General features: G+C 36.6%; 1 protein-coding gene across 2 annotated transcripts in view; it reads left to right on the top strand.

Moving 5' to 3' along the window:
* The window catches only part of SEC8 (subunit of exocyst complex 8), a 138,964-nt gene that overhangs the window by 89,770 nt on the left and 24,962 nt on the right, over positions 1-24,232 (top strand). For both annotated transcript variants that reach the window (XM_089985603.1, XM_089985602.1), the window contains exons 19-20: positions 20,326-20,523; positions 20,702-20,787. In XM_089985603.1, coding sequence (XP_089841729.1) covers positions 20,326-20,523; positions 20,702-20,787 — 284 coding nt within the window. The remainder of the gene's footprint in view (positions 1-20,325; positions 20,524-20,701; positions 20,788-24,232) is intronic.

The following is a 24,232-nucleotide window of genomic DNA, read 5'->3' as shown; positions in this document are numbered from 1 at the left end:
CAGATTATGTCGCCTGAATGAAAAGGGATCAAGCATTAGTGGCATACATCACATCAATACTCTCACAGGAAGTTCTTGTTGCCATTCCCGATGATTGTTCAGCCAAAGAGTTGTGGGACAAGTTAGTTTAGACATATTCACAGATCTCTGAAGCAAGAATTTCAAATGTTGAAGAAAGATTCGATGTCTATTATGGCGTACCTGAATAAAATGAAAGGCATTACAGATCAACTGGCTATTGTGGGATGTCTCGTCAGTGATAAAGACAAAGTACAACAGACCTTGAGTGGATTAGGGCCGGACTATCATGTTCTGGTGACATCCTTGTTGTGTCTCCCGGAACTTCCAAAATTTGAAGATCTTCGTGCAAAACTACTACAGTATGAAATGACCCTAAAAGGGTTCTCTGAGGACACCCATGTTCATTCAGGAACTCAAGATGTGCTGGCCACGGGACTGACTTATGGCAGAGGCAGAGGAGGAAATTCTTTTCGAGGAAAGGGAGGACAAGGGAGAAATGTCTTTAGTGGTCGTGGTATCCTTCCAACGGCCAATATACAGGGACAAAGGCCTATTCCTACCTGCTTCCTATGCAATAAGAAAGGACATATTAAGGCAAATTGTTGGTTCAATCCTCAAAATAAGGGAAAAACTCCACAAGCAGAGGCTAAGAAGGATGGAGAAGTAAAAGAGTTGTTATTGACAGCCTTAGCAGGCTTAAATATGAAACAAAATGATAAAGGCATTTGGTATGTCGATTCCGGAGCAGCGACACACGTCTCAGGTGATGCGGGTAAACTCTTAAATCTTAACCCTTATGTTGGTAAGAGTAGCATAGTCACAGGAGATGGTTCTCATCACTCCATCTCGCATATTGGAAATGCCATTATACCCATGTCCAAGTCTTCTCTTAATCTTTCAAATGTTATTCATGCTCCTAATATCCAGAAGAACATTGTTTCTGTCTCAAAACTTGTTGATGATGTTAATGCCTCAGTTGAATTTACTCCCTCTTCTGTTTATGTCAAGGATCTTCACACGAGGGAGACATTCGCTGAAGGAAAGAGACAAGGCAACATGTACATCTTCCAAGAAGATCCTTCCTTCGCTGTTCATTCTGCTGATTCATCCTTGAAGCCTCAATATTCGTCTTTTGTTCCTTCTAAATATGTGTTTGCCATATCTGAATGTAATAAGCCAACCCTTTGGCATAGTCGTTTGGGTCATTGTGGTCGTCATTTTATTGAAAAACTTGTCTCGAATAATTTTATTCCTAAGTCCAGTCTGAGTTCAGAAGCTAGTGAAATAAAATGTCCTAGTTGTCATTTATGTAAGAGTCATGTTTTGCCTTTCAATTTAATTAATAAGAGAGCTTCAAGGCCTTTTGAGACCATATGTTCTGATGTGTGGGGCCCTGCCCCATTTGCTTCTGTTTCTGGTAGCAAATATTACCTCATCTTTATTGATAGTTATTCCCGCTGTACTTGGATATTCTTCATGAAACATAAATCAAAAGTTTTTGGATTGTTCCAAAATTTTCATTCCTTTGTCAAAAATCATTTCTCGACCAATATACTCAATTTCCAATGCGATGGAGGAGGGGGATTCTCTTCCAGTGATTTTGTTAGTTTCCTTCAACATAATGGGATAAAGAGAAGAGTGTCTTGCCCACATACATCTCAACAGAATGGAATTACAGAGAGAAAGCATCGACATATTGTTGAGAGTGCAATAAGCATGCTGCACGAGACTAATTTACCTATCATTCTATGGACAGAAGCTTTCCACTCCACAGTTCATGTGATTAATCGATTGCCCATGACCATTTTAGAAAATAAGTCTCCTTTCTTCTCTTTATTTGGAATACATCTTGACTACCATGAATTACGTGTGTTTGGATGTGTCTGCTATGTTCACGTTGATAACTCATTGAGAAATAAGTTTCAGGACAAAGCATTGAAATGCAGGTTCGTGGGATATGCTGAAGACTATAAGGGGTATAGGTGTTATGATCCATTGAGCAAACACGTCAAAATATCGAGGAATGTCTTTTTTGACGAGATGAACTTTGACAATCAGCCTGTTGATCCAAGTTCTCATACTGCTAGTTCAGGTCCAAGTGTTGAGGTGTACGATCCATGGTTAAATTCAGAACTCTTCTCTAATGCTAGAGAAGATTGTCCTGCAGATTGCAGCAAGAAGGAAATATGTCAGGAGTCATCAAATATATCCCAAACAGAAGAGGTTACCACACAAAACTTGGAGCCAACAAAGTATAAAGGTATTGTATACACCTGGCGAGAAAAGGAGCAAGAGCCCTCATCCTCTTCTTGTAATAATGATTCTGGTCCTTCTACCTCTGCTCCACATATGTTGGACAACATCAAAAGATCTACGCGGGCCCGACATCCGCTTGACAGGTGGGTTAGTTATAAAAAAATTCATTGGATTTTCAATTGTTCCTAACATCCATAAATAAAGAGGATGAACCCCTCACCTTTTATCAAGCTGCCAACTCTAGAAGATGGATCGAAGCAATGAATGAAGAGATAGAAGCTTTACATGAATGTGGTACCTGGGAAATTGTGCCTAGACCACTAGATAGGAATGTAGTTGGGTCGAGATGGGTATACAAGATAAAATATAAACCAGATGGGAGCATTGAAAGGTATAAAGCTAGACTTGTAGCCAAAGGGTTCACACAAGAACAAGGACAAGATTTTGATGAAACCTTCAGCCCTGTTGTTAAGATGGGAACCATTCGTATTGTGTTGGGTCTTGCCATTGAACATAGATGGACGTTGAGCCAGTTAGATGTTAAAAATGCGTTTTTACATGGGGACCTAAAAGAGGAGGTCTATATGGAACAACCCATCGGGTATGCAGAACGAGATGCCAATCATTATGTATGCAAGTTGAAAAGAACTTTATATGGATTGAAGCAAGCTTCTCGGTCCTGGTTCGGGAGTTTTTCGTTGGAGATACAGAAGCACGGTTTCTCTCGGTCTCTTCTAGATCACTCATTATTCATCTACAATGAAAGAGATGTAACCACTCTTCTGCTAATATACGTCGATGATATTATCATCACATGGAATTACAGAAGCCATATTGAGGAGGTAAAGAATATATTAAATCAGAGATTCAAAATGAAAGTTCTCGGTGATCTACGATATTTTCTTGGAGTGGAAGTTGATAAAACGTGTGATACACTTACTCTTACTCAACACAAATACACGATGGATATTCTTAGTAGAGCAGGCATGAAAGATTGTAAGCCATTGGCAACTCCAAGCATCGTCCATCAAAAATTGAGTTCTAAAGAAGGGGATCTATATAAGGATCCCACTAGATATCACAGGATCGTGGGAATGTTACAATATCTGACCTTTACCAGACCTGACATAGTCTATTCGGTGAATCAAGTATCTCAGTTTATGCATGAACCTCATACATCGCACATGGAGGCAATTAAGCGAATACTTCGTTATCTAAAGGGTATTGTTGGTGATGGGATGGTGTATTGGAAAAGTGAATTAAATAAAGGTGGCCATAAAATCATTATATATGTTGATGCTGATTAGGCAGGTGACCCAGATGAACGACGGTTTGTATCTGGTTATTGTAGTTTCATTGGATCCAACATGGTCTCTTGGAGTAGTAGAAAGCAAAAGGCAGTCGCTAGGTCAAGCACAGAGGCTGAGTACAGATCGATGGTTGCTGCGACTGCTGAGGCTACGTGGATAAGACATCTCTTAACAGAAATGGGAGAACCGATTGTTCGTTCACTCCTGTTGTGTGATAATCAAAGTGCCATCAATATGTCCTTTAACCCCATCTATCACAGTCGAGCAAAGCATATTGAGATTGATCAACATTTCGTCAGAAAGAAGGTTGAGGAGAAAGAGATTGAACTTGTGTTTGTGCGAACTGAAGAGCAAGTTGCAAATCTATTCACCAAAGGACTGACAAAAGACAAATTCTGGTTTCTAAAAGGCAAGTTGTTCATGGTCCAGGACCATGCACAACTTGAGGGAGGCTGAAAAGATGTCGTTTTTGGTTCTCTAATCTAAGTCGGGTCTGGACCCGATTTCTGTAATGGATCAGATCCAAATCCAAAGTGATGAATGTGTGTTGTAAATATGTTTATTATTAAAGGGTATTTTAGTACCCTAAAAAGGTTATGTATTAGTTATATATTAAACCTTTCGTAGAATGAGAAACACGCTGAAATCAACAGACGTGTTTTGCAGCCCCTTCTTCTCGTTTTTCTCTTTCCTGCACAGGTGAATGTGGAGGTCTTTACTCTCCAACAAGGAGTGATATAGACGACTCCAAATGCATTAGCTCACTCTCTTTGGCTCAACTAATAGAGGCACTACAACCCATGCTTAAAGCTCAAGCTTTCTCTTTTTTCGGGAGCGACCATATGTATAAGTGGTGACCATGATAAGACCTCTTGGATTCTTGACTCCGGTGCTTCTTTTCATGTGACACCAAATGAGTCCATATTTTCCGAATGTAAGTTTAGCCCAAATGATTTTTATGTTTTAACCGCCGATGAAACATCCTTGAAATTCAAAAGTTTTTTGGATTTTTCTAAAACATCAAATCTTTCACGTACCAAATATTAGAGTAGTACCAAAATTAAATTTAAATATTTTATCTGTTTCTCAAATTACGGACCATAGTTGCAAAGTATTGTTTTCATCTAATGATTGTCTAATACAAGATTTCTAGTCCGGGAAGCCGATTGGGCTAGGCCATAGAAGAGGAGATCTTTATGTCATGGACAATCTTGAGTTACCAAAATAAATATTTTGTAATTTTGTGAAAAAAGAAAGATATAGAAATTTGGCACAAAAAACTACGACATCCTAGTGTGACTAAATTACACTTGTTTCCATTTCTTTCAAATTATAAAGGAGATTTTGTATGTGAAGATTGCATTCTTGGCAAAATGAAGTCTTTGCCCTTTGGACCAATACATTTTATAACTAAGAATCCATTTGAGTTAGTACATTCGGATGTATGGGGACCGACTCCAGTCGTATCCAAAGGAGGGGTATCATATTATGTTGTGTTTGTAGATGACTATAGTAGACATTCTTGGATATTTTTTCTAAAACAAAAGTCAGAAGTATTTGAGTGTTTTAAAAAAATTCATTGTTATATTAAGAATCAATTTAAAACTAATATTCAAATCTTTAGAACCGACAACGGGGGAAAATTTGTGTAAAAAGAATTTAAAAATTATCTTGGCTTAAATGTGATTGTTCACCAAAAATCCCGTCCATACACTTCTCAACAAAATGGACTAGCCGAGAGGAAACATAGACACATTATTGAAACTACTAGAACACTTCTTGTGTCTAGAAATGTTCCAAAAGTTTTTTGGCCCGAAGCCGCCTTTACGACATTTTATTTAATAAATAAAATGCCTTTCAAAAACATTGAAAATATCTCTCTTATTGAAAAACTTTTTAAAACATCTCTTGATTATAAAAGGTTAAAGGTCTTTGGATGCAAATGCTTTGTCTTTACCAATAAGAATGATAAATTTTCTCCAAAAGCAATCCCTTGTGTTTTTTTAGGCTATGGCGAAAACTAAAAGGGATATAGATGTTATGACATTGAAAGAAACAAATTATATGTTTCTCAAAATGTCACTTTTCTTGAAAATGAAATTGGTTTTTTCAGGAAAAAAATCCAAGAAAGTTGCGACTACTCATTCCTTTTTTACCTTATTAATGAATATGAACGATGTGAAAGTATTCATGACACACATGAGAGTAGAAATGAAGATACGCATAATGCAAATGAGAGTGTGAATGGGGGGTCTTGATGGTATAGACCCATCTCACAATGATATATAAACCTATACTTGACGTACAACAAATCATCCACCATGTGCTTTAGAAAGATATTCTCAAAATCAAGAAGGAGATTCTTTTAGTCTTAGAAAATCCATAAGAATTTAAGAGCTCTTAGTAGATTTGTATCCTATGATTCCTTTGAACAAAGGTATAGATCATGCCTAATGACCATACACTCGTATTCCGAACCACAATCTTATCATGGGGCTAAACATCATCTAGAATGGATTAATGACATAAATGATGAATTAGAAGCCTTGCAAAAGACAGAAACTTGAGAAATCTAAACATTACCCAAAGGAAGGAAAACTATAGGACGTAAATGGGTGTGTAAAAATTAAAGTGTATACAAATACCTAACATTTGGTATTTTTGTCCTTTTATTTAGAACAGTCCACTAGGAACTGAAATGTAATTTTTATTTTTTGTTCACTTTTTACTTTTTCTTTTTTATTTGTCTGTATATGTCAGTTTTTTTGACTGTTGGAAGGCAGTCCAACATTTGCTGGACTGCCTCCCATTCATTAGGTGAGGCTCTATAAATAGAGCCTCACCTCTCTCTTGTATGCTATGCTTTTCTAAAACATTTTTGTGTGTTTGCAAAACTCTACTTTGGCTTTAAGCCTTGTGCTATTTTTGTGAGAGTGATTTTTCGATATCACCTTCGTGAGATTGTTATTGGTCCACTAGTGATCATTTTATATTTGTGCACTTGTGTAGTCTTTCATTGGCGTTGTAATAGTGCACTCGTGTTTGATTACATGGTATCAGAGCGAGGTCTTTGAAAAGGCTTCCTTAGTAATCCTTTGTGTTGTTGTGCCCTTCACGTGTGTGCTAGCCGCTCCTCTATTCAAATTTTTGCAATTCATTATGGGAGAAATAGATGTCACCTCCGTCATCACATACAAGCTAAATGAGAACAACTATCTAATGTGGGCGACGACAATGGAGAATCACATCAAAGACAAAAAGCTATGGGGCTTTGTTAGTGGTTCTACGAGTGAACCCCAACTCAAGTTGACTAGAAGAGAAGTTGATCAAGTCAAAGTATTGTCCAAAGAAGAAAAGGAAAAGACTTTACAAGAATACCAAGATAAGTTGAAAGATTGGGAAGCAAGCAACGCTCAAATTCTCTCATGGTTTATGAATACCATGGAATTTAAGATTGCCACCAACATTATCAAGTTCAAGAAAGCATGTGATGCATGGATCTTCTTAAAAAACTCCTTCATTCAAAAGGATATGGCTAGACTATATTACCTCTAAGACAAGGTACGTAATGCTAAACAAGGAGACAAAAGTGTGAGAGATTTTTATGGGATTTTATCTCCCATTTGTGATGAATTAGCCATGTTAGAACCTACATGGGAAGGTTCGACTATTGAGATAAGAAAAGCTCAAATAGAAAGAGAAAATCTTTTCTCTTTCCTTTATGGCCTTCGGCGGAAATTGAACAAGTTAGGACCTCAATTCCTTCTATAAGTGATGCTCTTGCGCAAATTTTCCAAGAGGAAACAAGACTTGGCATGCACAAGTCAAATGATGAGGTTCTTGCCATGGCAAGACCCGAAAACTTTGTAAAAACATATAAACCCCTTCATTTTGAACGAAAAATCAATGGAGAAGGACATCATGGAGGATACAAGGGCAAAATCATATGTCATCATTGTAAGGAACCGAGACACATAAGACCGGATTGCCCCAAATTCAAGAAAGTAGCCGCTCTAAGTGAAGAAACTCAAGATATCAAGAAAGAAGGCAATTTCAATAATTTGACAATTGCCCAAATAGCGGAAGCCGTTTCAAATATCCTTAAGGCTACTACTTCTACATCGGGTGCCGCCATCTCTTCATCTTCTTCTCCAGGTGAGTCCAATTGGATTTTGGATTCGGGAGCATCTTTTCATATGACATATAATGAATCCCATTTATCTGATTGCACCAATTCATACTTTTCATGTGTGTCAATTGTCGATGACACTTCTTTAAAAGTCAAAAGCATCGAAAATCTTAAAGGCACTTCAAATTTTTTTTTGTTCCAAACGTAAGGGTCATTCCAAAATTAGATTTAAACCTTTTTTCAGTTTCTCAAATTTTCGATGATGGGTGTAAAGTCTTCTTCTCATCTAAAGCATGTTGGGTGCAGAATCTCCAGTCAGGGAAGCTGATTGGGCAAGGCCATAGAAGAAGAGATCTCTATTATATGGACTTTTTATGTTTACCAAAAAAATCTTTTTGTAGTCATGTCAAAGACATGGATTTAGATCTTTGGCATAAAAGATTAGGACATCCAAGTATATCCAAATTATCTCAGTTTCTATTTTTGGAAATTTTTTGTAAAGATAAAGATTTTGTATGTGAAGATTGTATACTTGGTAAAATGAAAATGATACCTTTTGGATCAAGAACTTTCTCATCTAGTGGAATCTTTGAATTGGTGCACTCGGGTATGCGGGGTCCTGCTCCTATTATGTCAAAAGGGGGGTATTCATATTATGTTACATTCATAGATGATTTCAGTAGACATACTTGGATTTTCTTTCTTAAACTTAAATCAAAAGTTTTTTCGTGTTTTAAAAATTTTCATAACCTCGTTCTAAACCAATTTAAAACAAATATTAAAGTCTTCTGCTCCGACTCAGGGGAAGAGTTTCTCTCAAATGAATTTCAATCATATCTAAAAACTCATGAAATTTTACACCAACGATCTTGTCCAAGGACTCCTCAACAAAATTGATTTTTCGAAAGAAAGCATCGTCACATTATTGAGACTGCTAAAACTCTTCTTATCTCAAAGAATATTCCAAAACAATTTTGGGCCGAAGCTACACTTACCGCAGTATACCTAATAAATAGAATGCCTTCTCAAGTCTTGGAAAACAACTCTTCAATTGAAAAACTTTTTAAAATCTCTCCTGAAGAGTATTTGGATGTAAGTGTTTTGTGTTTCTTGAAGAATATAACAAACTCTCTCCCAAAGCCATAAAATGTGTCTTTCTTGGATATGCCGAGAATCAAAAAGGCTATCGATGCTATGATCAAACAAATGATAAACTTTATGTGTCCAGAAATGTCACTTTTCTTGAAAAAGAAAATGGATTTTATTTTGAAAAACCCAAAGAAGAAGTTGAGTATGCCTTTTTATTTGATTTACTACCTAAATCAAATAATGAAATTGTTAATGACGTTGAAAATGTCGAATCTATTAATGACTCTAGTGAAGATAGAGAACCATGCCAAAATCTCTTACAATATTCTAGACATAGTATTGGGGAGCATCCATGTGCCTTAGAAAGATATAATCAATTAACAAATATCGAGGAAACTAGTGTTAGGAGATCTGAACGAATCCATAGGCCTCCAGATAGATTTGTATCATATGAATCTCTTACTCCAAATTATAGAGTTTATCTTCTAGCTGTCCATGCATATCATGAACCATCTAACTACAATGAAGCTAAAAACATAGATGAGTGGGTAGAAGCCATGAAGATAGAGTTAGATGCTCTACATGAAGCCCATACCTGGACTATTCAACCTCTTCCCAAGGGTAGGAAGACTATAGGGTGTAGATGGGTCTTTAAAATCAAAACAAAAAGTGATGGGTCCCTAGAAAGGTATAAAGCACGATTAGTTGTAAAAGGATACTCCCAAGAATATGGAATAGATTATGAGACATTTGCTCCAGTAGTTCGTATGACCACAATTAGGACTTTAGTTGCAGTAGTGTCTATTAGAAAATGACCTTTTTATCAATTAAATGTTAAAAATGCATTTCTGAATGAAAATTTAACTGAAGAAGTGTACATGGATCCTCTTCTCGGTTTGACTATTGAAAATGGCATGGTTCTTTGACTTCAAAAGGCTTTGTATGGGCTTAAGCAAGCTCCTAAAGCATGGTATGATCGGTTTAGTAATATCATATTGAAATTTGGTTTTAAATCCTGCTACACTGACACTGCTTTGTTTATAAGATCTACATGTACCTCTCTTATTATTATTCTTTTGTATGTTGATGACATGATCATTACCGGCAATGATCAAAAGGAAATTGAAGAAATTAAAGTTATGCTTAAAAAATCTTTTGATATAACTGATCTTGGTTTTTTGAGATATTTTCTAGGCATTGAAGTGACTTACTCGCCAAGGAGATGCATTTTATCTCAAATCAAGTTTGCAGCAGATATTGTTCCACGTTCGGGAATCACCGATACAAAGTGTGCGGATACACATGAGATGATAAATACAAAAATGAGAGCTGAAGATGGAGTACTATTAGATGATCCAACACCTTATAGACAACTTATTGGATCACTAATGTACCTTTCTATTTCTAGACCTGATATTGCGCATGTTGTACACAATATCAGCCAGTTTCAACATGCGCCTACATCAGTTCACATGAGTGCCGTGTTAAAAATAGTTTGATACATCCAGAAAACTATTTCTAAAGGGCTATTCCTATCATCTTCCTCATCTTTAAATCTTATTGCTTATACTGATTTTGACTGGGGAGGAGATCCCAATAACTGTCACTCAATAATTGGTTTTTGTATTTTTTTAGGTGATTCTCTCATTTCTTGGCGATGCAAGAAACAACAAAATGTGTCGTTATCCTCCACTGAAGCTGAGTATAGGGCAATGGCTACAACAACCACTGAAGTTGTGTGGATGCGAGCATTACTCTCAGATATGGGAGTTGATATTTCAGAGCCTTCAAAATTATGCTGCGACAACAAAAGTGCCATATACATTGCTAGCAATCATACCTTCCATGAGCGAACAAAATACATTGAGATGGATTGTCACTATGTTCACGAAGAATATTTAAAGGGGACTATTACATTGCCATATGTTCAATCTGAATTTCAGATTGCAGACTTCTTCACCAAAGCTCTTCATTTGCCTAGATTTTGTATCTTAGCAAACTTTCGGTGATTTCACCGTAAGTTTGAGGGGGAGTGTAAAAATTAAAGTGTATACAAATACCTGACAAGGGTACTTCTATCCTTTTATTTAGAGCAGTCCACTAGGGACTGAAATGTAATTTTTTTTCTATTGACTTTTTATTTTTTCTATTTTTTTTTTGTTTGTACATGTCAGCTTTTTTGACTGTTCAATCATAAAAATGACTCTTGGAAGGTAGTCCAACGTCTGTTGGACTGCCTCCCATTCATTAGGTGAGGCTCTATAAATAGAGCCTCACCTCTCTCTTGTATGCTATGCTTTTCAAAAACATTTTTGTGTGTTTATAAAACTCTTCTTTGGCTTTAAGCCTTGTGCTATTTTTTTTAGAGTGATTTTTCGGTATCACCTTTGTGAAATTGTTATTGGTCCATTGGTGACCATTTTATATTCGTGCACTTGTGTAGCCTTTCATTGGCATTGTAATAGTGCACTCTTGTTTGATTACATGGTGTACAAGATATAAACCAAATCTGATTGAACATTAGAACGATACAAAGCTAGGTTAGTAGCTAAGGGATATAGTCAAGAATATAGAATTGACTACGATGAGACATTTGCTCCAGTTGCTCGAATGACCACTGTTAGAACTCTCATTGCTATAACTTCGATTAAAAAATGACCTATATTTCAAATGGATGTTAAGAATGCATTTTTAAATGGTGATCTGGATGAGGAGGTTTACATGGACCCTCCACCAGGCTTGAACTTAGCACATGGGAAAACTCTTCAGTTACGCAAAGCCTTTATATGACCTAAAACAAACTTTCAAAGCTTGGTATGATAGGTTCAGTAACGTGATGACACAACTTCATTTTAAATCTTGTTTTACTGACAATGCGTTGTTTGTTAAGTTTTTCAATGCAGAGATGATTATCTTATTATTTTACATAGATGACATGATACTCACAGGAGGTGATACACAGGGAGTTAATCATATCAAAGATATTCTTAAAGCCAACTTTGATATGACAAATCTTGGCTTTTTGCAGTATTTTCTTGGAATAAAAGTTGTTTACTCACCTCATGGTTATTTTTTGTCATAAACTAAGTATGCAACAACGATCATTGAACGATCAAGACTTTCGGATGAAAAACAGGTTGATACTTCGGAAGTCATAAATGCCAAAATGAAGAAAGATGATGAAGAGTCTCTACAAGATCCAACTCTCTACATACAAATGATTGGAGCTTTCTTTTATCTTTTCATTACTCGCCCTGATATCTCTCATGCTATTCATTCTGTTAGTCAATTTAAAGATGCTCCCACTATTGTACATATGAATGCTGTAATGAGAATTGTTAGATGATAAATTTGCTTATGAACTGACGTGTTCTACTGAAAGTATGAGAAATAGTAAGGGGAAAGGAAAGAGCTTTCAGAAATCGGCAGCCACTGTTAACTTGATGGCTGCAGTAGTGCTTCATTAGTCTTAATAGGGTTAAAATAATTTTTTACAAGGACAAAAGTGCCCTGTATTAGTAACACATGTTACTTTAGAATACAAAACAAAACTCGTGAATGGATATGGATCTTTTATCGGATCCATATCCAGTCCATATTTCATATTCTAATATTAGATACATTAAGAATTTCATCAATCATGGATTGTTTTTATCATCCTCTTCCTCGTTAGAAATCATTGCATATTTTGATTCTGACTGGGGATGGGATGTAAATGATAGACGCTCAACCACTCGTTTATATGTGTTTGTAGGTGATTTCTTAATCTCATGGCGATGTAAGAAGCAACAAAAGGTGTCGCTTTCTTCTACTGAAGCTGAATATCGTGCCATGACAACAACCACATTTGAGTTAGTATGGTTACTACAACTACTACAAGACTTAGGAATTCACGTTCCAGAACCCTCCAGACTATGCTGTGACAACAAGAGCACCGTCTATATTGCAAGTAATCATACATTTCATGAAAGGACAAAACATATTGAAATGAATTGTCATTATGTTCGTGAAGAATACCATCATATTGCCGTACGTTCCCTCGGAATACCAACTAGCGGACTTCTTCACTAAAGCACTTCCATCACCTAAATTCCGTTTTCTACTGGGCAAACTCTTGGTTGTCCCACCATGAGTTTGAGGGGGGTGTTAAAATATGTACACTCATATATATATATATATATATATATATATATATATATATATTGAAATACCCATCAAGTGTATTTCGGTCTTTTCACTGTAATAGGCGTCAGCCCATTAGGGACTGACAACCTATTTTTCTTTTGTTTCTTTTTGTTTTTTTGTAATCTTTATTTTCTGTTTTTTTGTACTCTTTGGAGCAGCTCCAAAGTGACTGTTGGAGCTGCTCCGAATGGTCATAAATCTGACCATTGGGAGCAGCCCAACAGCCACTTTGGGCTACCCCCTTTTAGGTTCTTGTATTATAAATAGGCCACAAAAGGCCTTGTATTTCTCAACTCATTTTTGAGTGTCTCTATACAATAACAAATTTGTTAGACCCTTGTGTGGGTGGTTTGATGATTAAATCAAGCATTCTACTTGATTGAAAATGTTTTCTTTTACAGAAATGACAAAGGGTCAACCAGGCATCTGAGAGACATGCATACACTTTTTTCCAATCCTACAAAGTCAGATCTGAAAGCCTTCCAGCCCTTTTTCTCTTTACATTTTTTGGGCATGGGGTGACCATGAAGTGGTGACTTCATGCCTCAAAGATCCCGTGGCAGCTATGCAATTCTCTCTGTTTGTCACGTGGACATTGCCAGAAAGCAAGAGGCAAAGAAGTGGTTTATTTGTTAGAGATGAGCTGAAAAGACAGGACTTAGGGAACATTGAACTTGAGTAATCAAGTGAAAAGATCACAAGAACCATTGAACACAAAGACCCTTCCTTTATCACTACTATCGGTAGTGGATTAAAGTTGGGTCCTCTATGGGAGTTTCTAAGGTTGGATTTGTTACTCCGACGTCTTGTCCTGGGAGCAACTTGAATATCTCTCAACTTTTTCATGTCACCTATGAATCTTATTTTTGTTAGCCAAATTATTAAACATAATTGTAATATAATATTTTCTCCTTTAGATTGTGTTGTGCAAGATTAACTTTCAGGAAGGAGGATTGGACTGGCCATAAGAGAGGGGGTTTGTATTACTTAGACTACTTAGACTCATTAAATGTAGTTGTCAAAGGAGACTTGGAGGTGGTTTAGGAGTGTTAGAACATGAGAAGGATTAAGTCATCATTTCTCATAGTGACGTCTGGGTGTGGGTATGATTGTACTATTTTGTATATTATGTATTCCTTTATGTGACATCCTATGTAGGACAGATTTGTAATATGTTTTATTTTATTGTACCCTTTTGTATTCAGTCCAGTGTTGTGAAAAGCGTTGAGGCGTAGTGAGGCGCTCCACCAAAATCTGAGGCGAAGCGTAAGCCTTGAGGCGTAAAGCGTAAACCTCAAAAAAAAAATTAACTTAAAAAAACTATAAAAATATCTAAAATTACAAATAAATAAAAAATGCCTTATTGATGAAGCAAATACTGAAAATTAACACTGGAAAGAAATAAAAAATCTCAAGCAAATACTAAAAATTAACATTGGAAAGAAATAAAAAAATCTCAAATAAATACAAGCATGAGAGAGAGACTGTATGTGTGTTTTATCAGAAAACATTAAGTACTGGAAACTCTTTTTTTTTTTTTTTACAGATATTTACCAACAATAAAGGTAGTTTAGATCATGTATTTAGTCATCAATCTTACGTGTAAAAGAAGGGACTGGCATTCCATCACAGGTTGCCGATAAAACATCCAGAAGATCAAACTGATCTGTGAGCACGCAAAGACAACTGTTTCACATGTGTTCATGACATTATGTTGATAAACCTGATATATCCATCATCACCATAGATATAAAACATTCCTAGAGAGACCAATATACTAAGCTATGAATTCCTTTAACTGGCCGAATATGATGGCTTCTAAGAAAATTCAGAAAATTTACATTAAGCTGTTAAAATCACCCCTTCATTTCTTGACAATTGTTACAAATTCATTTGAATAGGTTGGCAATAGTTTTTCCCTATTATGGACTCAGGATATTTTATTGATTTTGGAAATCAGGTGCAAAAAAACTAACTTTAGGCTATGCACGTATACTTTTTTTCTCAAGAAAATATGCATGTACACCATTTTCATTTTCCTTATTTTGTCTATGGGAAATGCAAACTGCAATGTCTAGGCAAGGAGGAACTCTTTTCTGCAGGCTGTGTTATAGAAAAAAAAGAGAGATGAGAGGAAGACCGTACCTGTTTTCAGGCTCGCCCACGAGAGTGTGTGGCTGTGTGAGAGATGAGAGAGAGAAGTTGCGTGAGAGACGAGCGAGAGAGAGAGAGAGAGAGAGAGAGAGAGAGAGAGAGAGAGAGAGAGAGAGAGAGAGCTATCAAAAAAATAAAAGGGCCCGATCTCTCTCTGTTTAATCCCTAAATTTTGGTCAAATGAGGGTTTTGACCCTCATTTGACCAAAAGAATGAGGCATATGCGCCTCATCTTGAGGCGCACCTCGCCTCGAGGCGTGCGCCTCAAGGCGTATGAGGCGCACGCCTCGGGGCTTTTGCGCTTTATACATGCGCCTCAAGGCATAAAGCCCCTCGCCTTGAGGCGAGGCACGCTTTTTACCCCTTGAGGCGCGTTTTTAATAACACTGATTCAGCCCAATTGGGACAAACATATATAATGATAGCATTGACGTGTCTCCCTACACCAAGAATCAAAATCTTGAAGGCTAAGCAGCGTGACTCTCTCTCTCTCTCTCTCTTTCTCTCTATCTCTCTTCTCACCTCCTCTCTATTGATGTGACAAATCTGGGACTTTGCTAACTGTTAAGAATATGTTTTGGATCAGATGTTTGGATCGGATCTGGATCTCTTCAGCTTGTATTACAACATGATGTAACATATTGTAAATACCCAATCCAATCAAGGGTATTCTTGTATTTTCTCACACCTAAGTATATAAATACAAAAATGTCACCCACGATGGGCAAGACGTCACTTTGGGATTCCATCTTCTCTTTTCTCTCTTCCTCTCCGGTCTGTTGCTTGTGCAGGAAACTTATTCCCGAGGCGTCTTCACATGGTATCAAAGCCTGCAAAAAGGTAAGTCTCATTAAATCTTGGCTTCACTATTCCTTTTCGTATTCCGATTCTTAAAGCTGGTTTCTCTTCATCTTCCTATTCAGATCTGATCTCTGAATCAGATCGGCCCTCTTTCTTCAAAACCCCCCAAAAAAATTCTTCTTTCTCAATGTCTTCTCTGATTCCTTTAAAAAAAGGAGCAGATCTGATATTCAATCAGATCTGACTCTTCTTGATCTGATCTGGTATATATCCATCAGATCTGATTATAATCATTTCCGATCTAACTTTCTTTTTCTCAAATCATTATTTCTTTTCCCTGCATCAAATCAGACATCAGACATTTTAGATCTGATTTTATAGACCATCTTCTCTTTTTGCATTGAGATCTGGCTTGCGTTTTTCTCAAGAAAAATATTCTTATCGTTTTTCGGTTCTAGATATCTCAAAATCTGTGTATTTTTCTTCAGTTTTAGATCTGCATATTTTCTTTCATCTCTTTTTCTTTCCAAAAAAACGGAAAGAAGGTACCTTATCTTTTGGATATTCCAACACAAAAGGAAAAGGGAGGTGATGTTACTGTGTTGACAAACATTACTGTTTGTCTATGATCTGATTGACGTCTGAAAAAAAAAGAAACGTTACTGTCTGTCTGCAACCTCCCAATTTAGTTTCAGTTTTCTAATATACAGATTTATATCTTCTTACTTTATCTTTTCACAACTTCCTTCTATTTCACCTTAATGGCCGCCCTTATTGCCTCCTTTCTCAGCCATCTTGTTACTCGATTCTTCCAACTTTATTACCTGAAAGAAGCAAATCATTCCCTTCTTGTGCAACCATGATTTAATGGGGCACCTTGACGGGTCTATCTCTGTACCTTTGGAATTTGTTTTCCAAACTCAGAATTTGCAGAATTAAAGAGCGGTGACTCTTATGTTTCTGATTACCTTACCAAAATCAAGGTGATTGTAGATCAATTTGGCTGCCATTGGCTCTCTTTTGTCAGATGCACGAAAAATGTTTGAGGACTTGGAGCCGAATACATGTTCATCACTGTGTATACTATGATGTTGGAGCATGAGGCCATGTTCGGTTTATCTTTTAGGCCTCAAAAGGATGAGGTAAATCATGAGGTGATGTTTGCTCCTCGGGGATATATCGGTTTTTCTTTTTTGTATTTTTTTATTTGTGTATGGGATCTATGGTCATTGAGACCATAGAGTCGTTGGAAGCTCCTAACGGTCATAAATATGGCCATTGGGAGCTCTCACTTCTTGGATGTATCCTATAAATATGGGACTTCAAGTTGCCATTTGTTAATGCTTCCTTAAGCATATTATGTGCAATAAAAAATATATTTTTTATGTTGATTGTGTTGATCTTCTTGACTCTTTAAAGTCTTGTGTGCACTTTGTGCTTGTGTAGTGCTTTGTGTATTATCTTATATTGGGCTTGTAATAGTGCATGTGTACTTTGTTTTGTATTTTCACATATTTCATTACATATATGTATATATATAACTGTATATGCATACATTTTAACAATCCTCCTCAAATTTACGATCAGATCACTGAAAGTTTGTTAAGAAGAAAAATAAATTGAGGTGCATGAAGAGCTTTAATGAAGAAATATGCAAGTTGGTACTTCGATGTATGATGTAACATACGACAGATGTGGTGGAAGAGGTAATTTGAGTTTTGGAGGGAGAGGTGACTTAAGATCTATTCAATGTCACTATTGTAAGAATTTTGGTCATATGAAAAATTATTGCCCAATTCTCAAGAAAAAGAAAGGTAAAGTCTATGCAACATCTTCTGATGTTTAGGGATGGCAGTGGACCGAGGGAAAGCAGAGCCCCACCCCGTTTGGACCGGGGATGAAGGGCATGCAACGGGGATGGAGGTTAAAATCCATCCCCGTTCGGGGATGGACTTACGTTTTCCCTCGTCCTGCCCCGATCCCCTCCTTGCCCTGCCCCACTCCATCCCCAATCCTTCTAAGGGATGACACTAGACCGAGGGGAAACAGGGCCCCGCCTCGCCTCGTCCCCATTTGGACTGGGGATGGATGCGGGGGTGGAGGTTAAAATCCATCCCCGTGTGGGGATGGAGGTTTGGATTTTGAGACGGGGCAGGGGTGGAGACCTTGTCCCCCACCCCTGCCCTGGTCCACTACCATCCCTACTGATGTTGAGGGCATAAATCCCAAGGATGATCACACTAACATTAGCACTCATTATGTTCGTCTATCAATTGCAAGAGCTTCAAAATCATTAGTTGGTGGTCAGCTTCAATTAGAAAATGTGCAACAACAAATTCAACTATTGCAACTTCTTGTCCAATCAGTTGGGTTGCTTTCTTCTGGTACTGCTTTCTCAGGCGTCTCAGGTTGTTCCTGTGGTATTGTTTTCTTAGGTATCTTAGGTTGTTCCTCTGGTTGGTTAATAGACTTGGGGGCTTCATGTCATATGCCATTCTGTGAGTCTATTTTAACCAACCGTCAGCCTTGCAGTGACATTTTTCGCATTGTAGATGGTTCTATGTTTGTTTCAAAATTAGGTTTCATTACTTTTGATTCTTATCCCAGTAGTAATATTAATCTTTCTCAAGTTTACCATATTTCATCACTTGGTATGAATCTTATTTCTGTTGGTCAAATTACCAAACTTAATTGTAGTTGTTTTAGGGAAGAAGTTTTGTCAAAAGAAGGATCATCGTATTTTGTTACCTTCATAGATGATTTTACAAGATTTGCCTGGCTATATTTTATGAAAAATAGAAGTGCATTTTTTGAAATCCTTAAGAGCCTTTTGTGATGCTGATTTTGGAGGCTCTACTCGGGACCGACTCTCTCAATGCTAATTGGTAAAACACCTATATTACATAAGTCTCAACAGTTTCTTTTTCCAATGGAAAGTGCATATTTCTTCATTACATTTTTAGGCATTCCTCTCTAAACTTGAGATGATTCCTCTTGCATCATCTTAAGTTTGAAGGGGAGTATTGAAGAGTGTAATATGTGTTTTACATTTCTATGTGCTACACTTTTGATATACATATTATTTATAAGGGTATTCTTGTATTTTTTCAGTTAGTTGTGGAAGTCAACCATTTTTGTCCTGTAGTGTAATAGAGGGGATGTCCCATTATATTGTCGTATCTCTTCTTATTGAAGCAAATGAAATTTTCCTTCTTGGTGTGCCTTCTTTACTCCTCTCTGCTCTATCCTTCTTCCTTGTTTTGATACTTTTACACTTGATATTTGTTTATTAGTAACTAGTACAAATGAGTATAAAGAATTGGGAAACCCCTTTTTCATTCTAACTCTCATTGGAAATGCACTTCTTTTCAGATGGAGTTCTTACACTGCTTTTAAGCCCTGCTTGCGTGGCTTGGATAATCACAATATACCTATTTGAGGTGCTATGTTAGTGTTGACTCAATTAGTTTTCTTCAAATCTTTTTCTATATCAAGTAGATTTCCATGCATAATTTTGTTCCTGAAGATTTTTATAAATTGTTTTCAAGGAAGAAGAAAAAGTAATATTATGCTATAGAATATCTGTCACAAAACCTACATAGAAAAAAATGTCTTCAAATTGTTTCATAAATTTATTTTAGCTAAAAAATGTCTGTCAGATAAATTCAAATTGTCCATGGTGTTGCTTGATTATTATCTTCTAAGGTTCACACATTCATAATTTAGCAACATTTTATTGTCAGCTTACTTCGTTTGCAATCCCTCTTCATTTTGCACCTATTGTAGGGCCCACATAGGTGGGCTTTAATTCCTTCAATGTCTAATGCCTTGGCTATTGATATTTCCATAATTGATCCAAGTGTACTCCAAAATCTTATGCCAAGGGGTCTTTCTGATCCTGTTCCTTCCATAATGAACTAAATGAGTTTCAGAATATGGCAGTGGTAAGGTATAGCTGCATATCTGATGCCACAAGATGACAGTAAATAGCTTAACCATTGTTTTGCTAGTATGTTCCATGTCTTTCTCTTCATGTTTGAAGCTTTTTGTGGATAAACATGGTTGTATATTTTGTTCTGGTTATAAGTGCATGTAAAATAACTGCTATATGCAAGGGGTATTCATGTAATTATTGTTGTTTAGTGCCATGCACTTGGAGCAGAATTGACACAATGATCCTTTCACAAAGCACTTTAACTAGAAACCTGAAATGTTAAGATGGGAACTCTTGGATTCTTTTTTTTCATTAGTATCATTTATTTATTGTGTTTTGCATTATGCTGTGTAATTTGATGATGCTCTTGATGTTAATGTACTAGGTGAGACTGTTGGCTGCAGATATTATAGTGACTATTTTTTCCTCCTTTTTTAATTCTCCAGGCAGTTCTAGAAAAACAAAGTTACAAGCTTATAGGAAGGCAAGATGTGGAGAATCTTATGAAGCATGAGCCAGCTGGTGAATGCTTGGCTAATTCATCTGGTCAGGGCATTCTTGAACAATGTGTATCGGATGCAGAAACTGTTGAGTTGGAAACAGAACTGAGTAATCTATTGTTAGGTTTGCAGCCAATCAAACAGGTACATGTGTATTGAGTATTTTCTTGCATAGTTAGCAGGTCAGTCCCATGGTCTATTTCTAGAAGTGCTTATGCCACCAACTTCTTGAGTTTAGTTCCTTGTCAAATTCCTATAGCATTGATATCCAATCATTTCTCTCTTCTGATACTTTATTTTCTTCTTTTTTCTTTTTGAGCAGGAGAACCTCATTCGTGATGATCATAAGCTCATTCTGCTAGCTTCTATCAGCGACTCTTTAGAATATTTGGCGGATTCCATTGAAAGGCATGTAGTTATTAACAGGCCATTTAATACAGTTTTCTTCCCTTCTTTAACAAGCTATATATAAAGATGGTAACTTGGAGATCCTGATTTTTTTTTTAAGATTAGAAGCTCCGTTAGTATAGCGAATGTGGTCCCTGTCATATATTAAATGAATTTCTTCTCCTCTTTAGTAGATGTTGCACTCTTTTTCCTACAATCGATACATGCTATAACAAATATGGTCCACATTATATTTTAAATGGATTTCTTCTCCTCATCAGTAGATAATTCATTCTTTTGTCTACAATTATACTTGAAGTTTGTTTACTTTTTCTACCAAAAGAGGAAGACAAGGCCATGTTAAAATGTATATACATATAGTGTATACATATGTATGTGTATGTATTATGTACATATATACATATATGTATCTCTCTCTGTATATATATACATATGTGTATGTGTAACTAGGTTAGGTTTGTTAGTTTCTTTTATTTTTATTTTTTAGTTCTTGTTGGACTAGTCAACACAAGGTTGACTAGTCAAAAAGAGTCGTTGGAGCTCTCAACATTGTGTATATATAGGGGTGAAACTGTTAAATTATGTTGAATATACACATATACATATAGAGAGAGACATTTATACATATATTATATATATATATATATGTATATATGTCTTTCTCTCTCTCTCTCTCTCTCTCTCTCTCTATATATATATATATATATATATATATATATAGAGAGAGAGAGAGAGAGAGAGAGATTTACTAGGGGTAAAATAGACTTTTTACACCTTCACGCATATTCACTTAGAATATGTTTGTTTCTTCTTTTTTATTTTTATTTTCCTTTTCTTTTTTTACTTTTTCTTGTCATTAAAGTGGGCCCGCATATGAACGTTGGACCACTCCAACAGTCATAAGAGGGGCTCCAACATTCATATGAGAGCCCCTCCTTGGTCCTCTCTTGTATATAAATAAGGGGCTATCCCTTTTGTAAACTTAAGCTTCTTTTAAGCTACTCTTAAGTGAAGAATCTATATTTTTTTAGTTCTTCTCTCTTTTATGTTCATTGCCACTTTGTGGCTTATTGTAATCTTGCCCATTAGCGGCTATTTGCTTGTATGCGTGTGCATGTGTTAGTCACTTTGTGACATTATCTCTTTTCTTTAGCATTTCGTGTCATGGTATCAGAGCCTTGGTTGTGAAAGCATCATTGACTCCCCTCTTAATCATATTTGAAGATAGTAGTATCACATCTTTTTGCTCTTCATTGATCTTCTTCAAAGATGGCCAACAAGGACTCAAAAATAGATCTCTCATTCAAATTGAATGAAACAAATTATCTAATGTGGGCGGCCACCATGGAGAACAATCTCAAAGGTAAAAAACTTTGGGGTTATGTGTGGAACCATTTCGGAACCACAATTGAAGCTTACAAAGAAAGAAAGCCTTATACGAAGAAGCGAAGGCCAAAGCTATTCAAGAGTATCAATAAAAAATAAAAGATTAGGAAAGTGAGCATGCCAAGATATTGGCATGGTTCATGAACAATGTGGAGCTAAAGATGCGCCAATCTTGCAAAATTCAAAAAAGCCAATGAAGCGTATTTTTTTATGATAGGTATGTACACCCAACGTGATCTTGCTAGACAATTATTCTTGCAAGAATAGGTAAGAGAAACTAAGCAAGGAGACATGAGTATTAGGGACTACTATAGTGCCATGTCCTCATTATGAGATGAACTTGCCCTTCTCGAACCATAATGGGAAGGAAGTGCTATTGTCATGAGGCAAGAGCAAATGGAAAGAGAAAGATTTTTCCAATTTATTCGTGGGCTTCGTCCCGAGTTTGAAAACTAAGAGGGTCCCTTCTTCATAGGGCCTTTGAAAGAATGTAGCAATCCCTAACAAGGATTATTTCTTCAACACTCACAAAGAGGATTTATGAAACAAAGACATTCACATAAAAGAGCTCACACTCATACACAATACCCAAAAGAGGGTATACATAAAATGAAGAACAAGATTTCATAAACTTGGGAGAGAACTCCCACAAAAAATAAAGAACAAAGAATGCTTTACAAGGGGAAACAACCCCATATTTATAGAAGGGGAGAGGAGCCACAAGGGAGTCGTTGGACTCCCAACAGCTCTATTAGAGTTGTTGGGAGCCCAACGACTCCCTTGGAGTAAAAAAGGTGAAGCCTAAAGGTGTCCTAAAAATAGATTTTAAGTGAGTTCTAGTTGGGTTTAAACTAGAACTAAACTAACTAAAAACAAAAAAACATTACAAGGGATTACTTGAGCTATCTATGAGATTACATATGAGATATGAGCTGTCTATGAGATTACATATTTTAACACCCCCTCAAACTTACGGTTGGATAACCAAAAGTTTGCTTAAGAGAAAGTGAAATCTAGGAGCAGCAAGAGGATTAGTGAAGAAATTAGCCAGCTGGTATTCAGAAGCAACATAGGGAAGATTGATGGTGCCGCGCAAAAATTCCTCCCGAACATAATGATAATCCATTTCTATATGCTTGGTACGTTCGTGGAATGTCCGATTGCTTGCAATGTAGATAGAGCTCTTGTTGTCACAATACATGTCGGATGCTTCTAAACTTTCAACTCCCATGTCAGAAAGCAGTCATCGAAGCCAGACTACTTCCATAGTTGTAGTAATCATTGCTCTGTATTCAGCCTTTGTTGATGAAAGGGATATTTTATGTTGCTTCTTACATCTCCATGAGATCAACGATTCCCCCAAGAAGACACAAAAACTTGTCGTTGAATGACGATCATTCGGATCACCTCCCCAATCTGCATCAGTATAAGCAAGAAGCTTGAGATTAGAAGAAGCAGACAAAAATAGACCCCGAGATATAGAATTTTTAACGTATTTGATAATTCGCAAAACGGCTCCCATATGGAGAGAGGTTGGAGCATGTTGAAATTGACTTGTTGTATGGACAACATGTGCAATGTCAGGTCTTGTAATGGAAAGGTATGACAGCCCCGATGAGTTGTCTATACGGAGTTGGGTTTTCAAGAGGTTCTCCATCATCACTTTTCATCTTGACATTTACAACTTCTTGAGTGTGCACATGTCTTTCATCTGAAATACCTGACCTGACAACAATATCCAAAGCAAACTTAGATTGTTTTAGCAAATATCTTCTAGAAGAATAAACAACTTCTATACCAAGAAAGTACTTTAAGAAACCCAAATCACTCATTTCAAAGTGAGTTTTGAGAATTTTTTTAATATTGCAAACTCCCTGTTTGTCACTGCCAGTGATGATCATATCGTCGACGTAGAGAAGGAGGATAATGATACCTGTATTAGAATTCTTAACAAACAAAACAGTGTCAGTAAGACAAGATTGAAAACCAAAATCAAGCATCACCTTGCTAAATTTATCATACCAAGCCTTTGGGGCTTGTTTAAGTCCATACAAGGCTA

The sequence above is a fragment of the Nuphar pumila genome, chromosome 13, assembly GCF_984573655.1.
Source record: "Nuphar pumila chromosome 13, dmNupPumi1.hap1.1, whole genome shotgun sequence".
Taxonomy (NCBI): Eukaryota; Viridiplantae; Streptophyta; class Magnoliopsida; order Nymphaeales; family Nymphaeaceae; genus Nuphar; species Nuphar pumila.
Note: the sequence above shows the minus strand (reverse complement) of the source record. Positions and strands in the feature narration are given on the sequence as shown.